This window comes from Nansenia antarctica, assembly GCF_963989245.1.
Source record: "Nansenia antarctica genome assembly, chromosome: 10".
Classification (NCBI taxonomy): domain Eukaryota; kingdom Metazoa; phylum Chordata; class Actinopteri; order Argentiniformes; family Microstomatidae; genus Nansenia; species Nansenia antarctica.
The window spans coordinates 29108675-29119422 of NC_137680.1; the positions used below are offsets into that span (position 1 = coordinate 29108675).

At 44.2% G+C, this 10748-nt stretch overlaps 1 protein-coding gene across 1 annotated transcript in view; it reads right to left on the reverse strand.

Moving 5' to 3' along the window:
- Positions 1 to 10748, reverse strand: part of syngap1b (synaptic Ras GTPase activating protein 1b) — a gene marked incomplete at both ends in the record, with an annotated part of 117772 nt that overhangs the window by 87317 nt on the left and 19707 nt on the right. Inside the window, 1 exon segment of the mRNA XM_080540622.1 lies at positions 7472 to 7608. Within this exon segment, the coding sequence (XP_080396748.1) occupies positions 7472 to 7608 (137 nt within the window).

The window sequence follows — 10748 nt, forward strand, 5'->3', positions numbered from 1 at the left end:
GGCACCGGTGCGTGGCGTCGGTGCACACGATGCGGGGCTCTGTCACCTCACATCAGCGTGAGGAGAGGCGGGGGGGGGGGTGAGATGGCAGCCATCACTGTCGGCTCTCTCACTCCCCCTACAGGCACTGAGAGGTCACAGCATCCCACTGGGAAAAATGCACCACAGAATGTATATGGTGTGCAGTGAGACTGGATTGTGTAATTGCTCACTTTTGGGGTGGGGGTGGGGGGGGGGGGGGGTTGATGTCTGAGGTGGGGAGTCAGGAGTGACAGTACTGAATTAATTTGGTTCATTTGGACTACGCAGACAGACACATGGTAATACCGTAGGCCTATAAACATATTCAGCGTTTCGACACACACACAATGTACAGTTGCATTCAAACAAAGCGGCTGATATTCCCCGAAGCGGCGCCGAGGAGGCCTGTGTGTTGACGGGTGCCATTCACAAAACAGAACCCGAGTGGCATTTGAATGGAGCTCAGAGAGCGGGGCGACAGCAGGGTGGCAGGAGAGCCAACCGTTGCTGCCAGTCACCCCAAAGAGAGGGAGAGAGTGAGGGAGGGAGAAGGGGAGAGAGAGAGAGGGCGGGGGACAGGGGGGATGGGGGGCTGAGGGAGAGAGATAGATGATATGAAGGAGGGAGAGAGAGGAAACAAGAGAGAGACAGAGAGAGAGAGATAGAGAGAGAGAGCAGTGGAGGGAGAATGAGAGACAATAGAGAGAGCTATGGAAAGGGGGATGAGAGGTGGGCTGTAGCAGGTATGAGGTATATGGTGCGGGCTCCCCTTTGTGACACCTTATCTAATAATATGGCAACATGTGATTGCTTTGTGTCATGCCACTAAAAGCATTTGAATCGAATTTAAATGGATTAGAGAGAGAGAGAGAGAGAGAGGGAGAGAGGGAGGGAGGGAAAGAAAGAAAGAGAGGGAGAGAGAGAGAGAGGGAGGGAGGGAAAGAAAGGGGGAGAGAGGGGGGGAGGGAGAGAGAGAGAGAGCAAGGAGAGAGAGAGAGAGCTCACGCTCTATGAGGTGAGTGACAAGCATGAATATTTAACGCCTCTCGTACTCTCCGAGGTGACGGTTATCAGCGTGTCAGTTCTGCCTCAAATCCATTCACCGCGGCCTCCTTATTGGCACAATTAGACAGGGATAGGCCTTTGATTAATTGACCTGGGCTTTATTTTCAGTCCCTCCAGAGCTGAGAGATCCCCTTATCAGGATCACAGGGTGCTTTATCTTTCAGAGTGACAAGTATTAAATATACTATTGGCAGCTATACGCTTCCAGCAGAGGTATGGTGATACCCACTATACAGTACTTTATCATCTGTAATAGCCTCATAATGCCAATTAAAATGGAGGGCCGACCCTATTATCGTACTGTGATTTAATATACGGTTAGGTGCAGTGATTTAAACAGCTTTTTAATTGTGTTTTGGATTAATTCATTGTGTATCAATCTGTTGTCTTGGCTGAGGTCTTTCTTTAAAAAGATGAGAAATAGCACCCCCTCCTGGTCTAACACGAAGACTCAAACACTGCCTGTTGTAACATGGTTAAACGGAGGCAATAAGCTTATCATACTGTACTTATCATGTCTTTGCACTGTTATGTCTACACTATCATGTATTTGCACTATATCACTATTTGCACTTCTGGTTAGATGCTAAACTGCATTTCGTTGTCTGGTACTTGTACTGTGCAATGGCAATCAAGTTGAATCTAATCATCTAAATCTAATAACCTTTCTTGATCGATAAAACAGGACAACAAACAACAACAGAATAATGAGAATAAGCATAAATGAGAATAAGACCTGACCTACTTGTACAGAGGAGCACTTGTGGCAAAGTTATTTGCCACAGAGCGCTTAGCTAACAATAGGCACAGGACTAGACCCCCCAAAAGGAACCCGAAGGCGACAGTGACCCAGAATAACTACTGTGTATACAGTTTGAAAACTGGTGCAAACTTGAACTCCCTTTGGTGTGTCAAGTGTTAGCAAACTGGGGGCACTTGGTGGCGTAGCAGAATAAAGGTGTCGACCATGTAATCGTAGGGTCCCTGGTTCGATTCCGGCCGTCGACATATCCTGCATGTCATCCCTCCTCTCTTTCTCACCCATCCTTCCTGTCAATCTCTACTGTCTCTATTAAAGCAGAAATGCCCTAAAAACACGTTTGTGACACGGTCTGGTGAAAAGGGCATGTCGGCAATTCTCATGTCGGGCAAATGAGAAAAAAACATCTTTAAAAAAAGAAAAATCTGATTTTTCTGAATCAGAATTTTGAATTTACATTATTTCGAATTTCAGTTGATTCTGGCTCTAGCAACTCCCTTGGAGTCATATCGGAATTTCAGTTTTTACAACAGTATTCGGTTGTTAAGTCGTGACGTGTTTCCGGGTCCAACGTTGGCTGAGGTGCTCTCTTTGAAATGCGGCAGTAATAATAATAATTCATTATATTGGTATAGCGCTTTTCCAAGGCTCAAAGACGCTGACAATATGGGAAAAACGGGAAAGTGCTGTGTCCCTTGTTGTATGAATAGATCCGAGTCTAAAAAAGGATTGAACTGTCATTCTACCGCTTTAGTACTCTGGTGCGGGGATATTTTTATTTGGACCCGGAAATTGCTAAACGTCACGCGTGACGTCAGACTTAACAACCAAATAGCTTCGTCCATGGGCCAGTCAGTGTCATTTTGTAAATGCTTGATCTCTATGACCAGACGCATAATTTGTCTAAATTGTCCCAGTGGGGTCTGAGATATCACGTGTGACATATGTGACACGTTCTAGTGTTCTGGCCCGCATGTCGGCATCTGACTTAATGTTCAGAATTGTCTTTCGAAAAATGTGAATACATTTCCACGTTGTTGAAAATCAATGACACATCACTAGTCAACTAACACAGCTTGTTTTGTGAGCCTGCTAACAATGTGTGTCTATAGTATTATACTTAACTAGGTAGCAGTGGGGATTACTCAACGAATCTATTGCTTTGCAGTATTTGGCTTGACTAGCGAGTTTGTGTTGTGATTTTCAAAATGTATTTCCGTGTTTCAAAATAAAAGTCCAAAGATTTTGATTGGTTGGCGACATGTGGAACAAAACACTAGAACGTGTCACATTTGTTAAAATTGTCCGAGTGGGGTCTGAGATATCACGTGTGACATACAAAAATGCGTACTCACGCCAGAAGCGTTTGAATCCCGTAAATCTTAAGCCACGTCCCTCAACTGTGGGATGGAATTCAAGTTTCCTCGTTGACTCTCATTACGAATAGCTTACATCCACTTTCGACATTCACTGTCGCTGTTATCTTTATGTTTCAATAAACTTTTTCATGGATTTGGGGTGTCATTTTCAATATAGTTAGCAGTCATCACAATCAATCACCTGCATTATATAGTTAAAAGATGATTGTACCCCACTGGAAAACGCATTGGAAAACCCCATTGGAAAGCGCCCTTCCCTACCCCAGTGGAGAGGTGTGGCCACTGTGGAACGTCACTTTGTGAGTATCTCCACCGATGAGCCAAGACATTATGACCACTGATAGGTAAAGTGAATAACATTGATTATCTAGTTACAATGGCACCTGTCAAGGGGTGGGATATATTAGGCAGCAAATGAACAGTCAGTCCTTGAAGTTGATGTGTTGGATGCAGGAGAAATGGGCAGGAGTAGAGACCTGAATAAAACAAATTCAGATGGTAAAAATGAATTATTTAGGTATTATTGTTATTATTAATTAATTAATTAATTGGGGCGGCTGTGGCGCAGGAGGTAGAGCCGACATCTAATAATCCCAAGGTTGGCAGATCGGCGGTTCGAGCCCCGGCTGGCCACATGTCGATGTGTCCTTGGGCAAGACACTGAACCCCAAATTGCTCCCAGTGAGCGGGCCGGCGCCTTGCATGGTAGCTTGCCGCCATTGGTGTGTGAATGGGTGAATGAGAAGCCATTGTAAAGCTCTTTGGAATAAGGCGCTATATATAAATAGAGAAAATAAAATAAATAAATAAATAGAGAAAATAAAATAAATAAATAGAGAAAATAAAATAAATAAATAGAGAAAATAAAATAAATAAATAGAGAAAATAAAGAAATAAAGAAATAGAGAAAAGAAAAGAAAGAAATAGAGAAAAGAAGCTACTCAAGTACCAAAACTAGTTCAGAAAGACCATTCTTGGTTTGCTGTCAAATACAACCATGCTTTTAAAACCATGCCAAAGCCTAATGCTTGCACTTGCTATGGGTTGTTAGGTTGTTAGTAATGGTCAGAAACCATTTCCCATTCCCAGAACACAACTTGTCTTGCACTGTGGGTCTCTAGGGGGAATTGTTTATCCTTTGCTCTGGGTTGGGTAGGGATCTGCACATCTGATGTGCCAGAGAGTTCAAGCGGCGAGTTGTGAACTCCTGGAGAAATATTTATACCCAGCTGCTAGTGACACTCACTCCCTTTCACGCTTTAATGCTTATGTCATTCTTATGACAGTTCCGTGTGCCATTTTTGACAAGTCAGGACAAGTTTCAGTATCAACTGTGTATTTTAACATCGACAGCAGGAGTAGAATTCATACTGCAGTAGTAGCATAAAGAAGTTTCTCTTGAGATAGGTGTGTCCCCTAAATAGACTTATTTAACAAATGTTTTTTAGGCTTAAACTAAGGACTGGGTGGTCTAGTTGGATAAAGTTTAGAGACTTAAGTCATTCATAATAAAATGCTATGCTTTTTTTCTTTTTAAATATTTTTTTTATTTGATGAGATGCATGAGTGAAGCAGAGTTTGACATCACAAATGCTGCAATGTTGCATTCACCATTTTTCTTTAAAAAAATGCTTCCTTCCACCAATCTCCTGCCAGCTCCACTCCCAGTTCCCCCTCCCATCTAGTTCTTGACCTAGAGGACACGTCATTGTTCAGAGACATGGTGTTTTGGTAAATTTCAGCTGTAAGTCGACTCTGAGTAGAGGATAACTTAAAGAGGGTCTCCCATAGTAGTTCTTGAGGGGGCCTAGGGAAGGAATCAAACTTTGTGTGTATAAAATGACGGACCTGAAAATAACGAAACAAATTTGAGCGTGGCAGACTAAATTTGGAACATAAAAAAATCAGAATTAGCAAAATTATCATCATCGTAAAGGTCTTTGAAGCAATTGATACCCAATCTGCTCCAGAATCGGTCCAGAATGGAGGGAGTAAATAAATGATTATTACTAATGGGCCAGAGAGTTGAGAAATACTTAAAGTGACGGCGGAACTGTATCCAGATCTTTAGAGTGGACAGCACCAAAGGGTTTGAGGAGTGGCAGGAGGGAGATAGGGGAAGAGAGGAGTAAACCAGTGCAGACAGTGAAGATGAATAACATGACTGTGCCTCTAAGCTACACCAAATAGTCTCTGGGGTTTTTAACCAACAGATACTTTTTAAATGTTTGCTGCCCAATAGTAGTGCATAAAATTAGGAAGCGCACAGTGCCTTGGTCTCTGCAAAAAAACGTTCTAGGGACCTTTCCCCCCCAAATAAATGTAGTGATTGCCTGATTTAAAGTGCGGAAAAAAGACAAACGAAAGGGAAGTGAAGACTGTTTTATTTTTTGGGCCGAATTATTCATTGGAAAACATTTACTTTTCAGAAAATGTAGTTTGTACCCTGAAAATGATCCAAAGTCTCTGAGAATAGATTCAATTAAGGGGATGGAGGACACTGGGTTTGTTATATAGAGCAAGAGATCATCTGCGTAAAGGGATACCTTATGTTCAGCACCATAACGCGTGATGCCTTGGAAATGGGCTGAGGCTCTAAGCGCTATAGAAAGCGGTTCAATTGCTATGGCAAAGAGCAACGGCGACAATGGACACCCCTGGCATGTCCCTCAGATAGTGGGAAGTATGGGGAGTGTGTAGAGTTGGTGGAGGCACACAGACCAAGGGAGAAGAGTAAAGTAGTTTAATCCAAGAGATAAATGTGTCACCAAGTCCACATTTTTGTAGGACTGTAAATAAATACTCCCACTCCCACACAATCGAAGGCCTTTTCTGCATCTAAGGAGACAATGGCTTCAGGAGGGAGAGAGGAGCCTGAAGTGAAGATCCCATCTAAGAGTCTTTGAATATTGGAAAATGAGTAACAGCCCCTGATGAAGCCAGTCTGATCCTCAGAGATAACCAGAGGGAGAATGCCTTCAAGGCGCCTGGCCTTCACCTTAGCAATCATTTTACTTTCTGTGTTAAGTAATGAGATGGGGCGGTACGAGCCACACTCTGTGGGTTTTTTGTCTTTTTTAAGTATTAGTGAAATGACTGCTTGAGTGAGCGTATGGGGCATATATCCATTCTTTAATGATTAATTAAACATATCTAATAGAGTTGGTGCAAGCTTGTCACAAAACTAAATAAAATGCTATGCTAAGAGTAATAAAAAGGTTATACCACATTTGGCACAAGTTGTAAGAACACTTCCTATTTTAGTATAATAATTTAATAATTTTGCCATTTAGCAGACGCTTTTATCCAAAGCGACTTACAATTACGAATTACAGGGACATTCCCCCTGGAGTAACTGAGGGCTAAGTGCCTTACCCAAGGGCACACTAGTAGTGGTGTGGCTTCAGGCGGGATTTGAACTCACAACCTTCCGATCCCAAGTCCAACTCACTATCCACTAGACCACCACTACCCCCCGTATAGTATAACTTTGCTTAGAAATGATTGTCGGCCTTATATAAAGTAAGGGTCATGAACACCACAATAATCTTATAAATTAGCCTTAATTTAAGGTGTAGAAAGTCAAATATTAGTTTTTAGAAAGTATTACATCCCCATAGTAAATATGTAGCAATCAGAAAAGGAGATTTAGTGGGATACATGTTTAGTCAGTCTCAAAAATTCCATTTCATATTGTAATATGGCGTCAAGTCTGTGGACGCTCCTTTATGTATTTTTGTTTCTTTTGGTCATTCAGGGTGTATATATTTACCATTTGCCGGATACAACTTAGCATTTACATTTTAAACTTTGGTGTCACCACATATGCCAGCATCTCCCAAACCCGCCTACATTCTTGCACCTTTAAAGTGGAAACTAAAAGTTTAGTTTTGCAAACAGAGTAGGGAGGTAAGTACCTCCTTGTGGTCCAAAACCACCATCTCACCACACATGTTGGTCATGTCATGACATAACCCACCCCCACCCCCCCCCCCCTGACCACCACCCCCACCCCACCCCCCTCCTTCCCCACCTATACAAAATCAATGGCCACCATCTCACCACACATGTTGGTCATGTCATGACATAACCCCCCCAACCCTCTTTGCCCACCCCCCAGGGCCTGTAGGGTTAGGGGTAGGGTTAGTAGGGCCTGTAGGGTTAGTAGGGTTAGTAGAGTAGGGTTAGGGGTAGTAGGGCCTATAGGGGTAGTAGGGCCTGTAGGGTTAGTAGGGCCTGTAGGTACCTCCTCCTGGTCCAACATGTAGAGTTGATTTCCGGAGATCACACACAGACGGGGGTTCCAGCCAGGATGGTCGTAGGACTGAGCGGCAAAGGAATGGGCTTGGGAACGATAGGAGGGGGGGACGGCACACCTCGCATCTGGGGAGGAAAGAGAGAGAGAGGGAGGAGGGGTAGGGCAGGATAGGGTGCGACAGAGAGAGAGGGGTGGAGGGGTTGGGGGTGATAGGGAGGGACAGAGAGAGAGGAGTGGAGGGGTAGGGGCATAGGGGGGTACAGAGAGACAGGAGGGGTAGGGGGGGATAGGGTAGGGTGATAGGGGGGGACAGAGAGAGGAGTGGAGGGGTAGGGGGGGACAGAGAGAGGAGTGGAGGGGTTGGGGGGGGATAGGGGGGTACAGAGATAGAGAGTGGAAGGGTAGGGGGAGACAGAGAGGGTAACAGAGGGGTCAGTTAGGCTCTCTTGGTGGGAGGGGTTTAGGATAAGCGGGTTATCAGGTGGTGGATGTCAGATGATAAGTGATAAGTACTAGACTAAGAGGAAGCTAAATGGAGCTACATACCTGAAAAATATCTAACTAGACCATTGACTTACGAATCAATGCACTCATCCAAAGTAAATGAAACACATCTTCTGAGAATGGAAACTTCAATCGATAGAGTTTTGAACATTTAAAAAGGAAAAAAAGGAAAAAAGAAAAAGACTAAATGAAAAATTAGAGGAATTCATTTTTCTACATTACTTACATCTTATAAAACACATCTTCTGAGAATGGAAACTTCAATGGATACAGTAAAAAAAAAAAAAAGACTAAATCATAGATTATAGGAATTCATTTTTCTATTACTTACATAAATAATAGTTATAAATGATAATTATAAATGACTCAACCTCTCGTTTTTTTTATTTTGATCAATCTCACAAACCGTTAACACCGCACGTGTCGGCTGCACACCCACCAACCCCCCCTCCCTCCCTCCCTTGACCTTGTCCATTATCACAGGCTGGTCAAACAGACGGGCAGATCCTCAGCCAGACCGGGGGTCCTGGAGCAGCAGTGCCATGGCACGAGAAAAGAGCAGAAAAGAGGCTTTGTGATCTGCTACAACTGCTGAAGTCATTAGCTTCAGTCAGCGAAATGCTCGGTCACACAGAAAGAACCAGGGCACGGCACTTTGTCTCCTCCTCTATCTGTCTTCTTCCTACTCCCGGCTTCCTAGGGCTTCTCTCTATCACTCTCACTCTCCTTCCTCATCCTTCTCTCTCTCTCTCTCTCTCGCCATCCCCCTCTATTATCTGTGCCCGTACAGTACCTCTCTTGCCATCCCCATCCCTTCATCCTTCATCCGTCTTATTTGTATTGACCTCCCTCCCCCTTTTTCTTTCTCCCTCTTCCTTCCTTTCTACCCCCCCCCCCCCCCCCCACTGCCTTCTCTTATAATTCTTCCTCTTATCCTACTCCACCACCTCTCAGTCTCAACCCTCTTTTTCTCTGTCCTAACAAGTCGGAGGCTATGCTACAGGGTTTCCCTTCCAAACACCTCTGAGAAGATCCTTTTTCTGATACAAAGCAAAAATATTGAGGCAATTATCACCCCCCACCCCCCTTATGTTGGAATTCACAGACACTCCCAAGAGATGATGAAGAACATGGCTGGATACAACCAGTTCCTCACATCCTCACTCACACTTCTTTATAGTTGCAGATTGTCAATGGTAAATCACTTCTCCAGCGCCTTATTCCAAAGTGCTTTACAATGGCCTCTCATTCACCCATTCACACACACATTGCCCAAGGACAACCTCGACACGTGGCCAGCCGGGGATCGAACCGCCGAACCGCAGACCTTGCAATCATTAGACGCCAGGCCAGCACCACCTCCTGAGCCACAGCCACCCCTCAAATTCCACACCTGACTTCAAAGTCTGGGGAGGCCTTTTGATGTTGTTGGCACATGGAGTTGATAATGAAGGGCTGTGCCCTACGCTGGTTGGTGTACCCCCTTTTAGTTTGTATCTTGTATCTTTTTTAATTGAGGTACCGAACTATGAGGTATGGTTGTTTTAAGAACCACCCGTCACATTTCACCTCAAAGAAACAGTCGAGATGCCTCATCCAAATGCAACCAATGCGCCCGCTCTGAAGTCGGTTTGAATACGGTCTGTTTAACATGGGGAGTTAATACAAGTTAATAAAGGAAAGTAGGGTTTCTACACTGGTACGTGGGTGCAGTGCTCGTTGTGTTAGCCTACGCTAGGCTAGTCACACAGTGACATTCCCTCCTCCTCTTCGCAGCCTCGCAGCAAGACCACTTTCACACCCTGTATATGTCCTGTTTGTACAAGACCCACAGTCAACACCCTCCAGTCCAGCCACTGTACTTTGCTGAACCCTTTTAGACATAGAGCATCAGGGGATACAAGGCCAGGTTCAACGCGGTCAGCACTTCCCGCTGTTTCAGACAAGCGCACTTTAACCCCTTCACATCATCGCGAGCTGACAGCTGACAGTGTTTCGGAGGGAGGAAATGCCCTCTACGTACCGGACTTGACTGATGCGGGTCCTGACGAAGGCCGGGACACGGCGCGCTCTTACAACTGTGCGCCATGCTGTTAGTCTGACACCCGGCCAGACCCAGTCACAACGGAACCGCGGCGCCTCGCCAGCCCTACAACCCTGTCAGAAACAAGGCTCTTACTGAAATCTCTCACAGCGGGCGACGTGTCTGACTGTAGCGAATACGAGCTATGACAGCTTATGTTTTCTAAGTTTCAGTTTGATTTAACGCCTCAAGCTGATCCTGGAACAATATAATCGTTGAGAGTCGCTAAACAAGCCAAGCTTAATAAAGGGGATAAATCACTGTGGTATAATAATTCAAGGTATGATTCACTGTTAGAATATGGAGTACTGATTGCGTAAGCTGTTTTTTTGACCTCTTAGTCATTTTACTCATGGATTCATGGCTGAATAAAAACAAATTAAGGCCATGAATTTAGGACATGGTGAGATCTTAGCATTCATATGCTCTGTAAGAGTGACATGAATGGAGATGACAAGACCATGTCCTTTCCTGCAGCAATAACGCTCAACTGTGCTATAGTCTTATGGGGACATTTATGTAGTCTTACTTAGTTAGTCACTATCGTTTATTTACACTGTGCAGTACATTCTGTGTGGAGAAAGAAAAAAATAATCATTATCATCATCATCATTATCATCATCATCATCATCATCATCATCATCAACCTCATCTACATCCAAAGCTCATCTTTTAAAG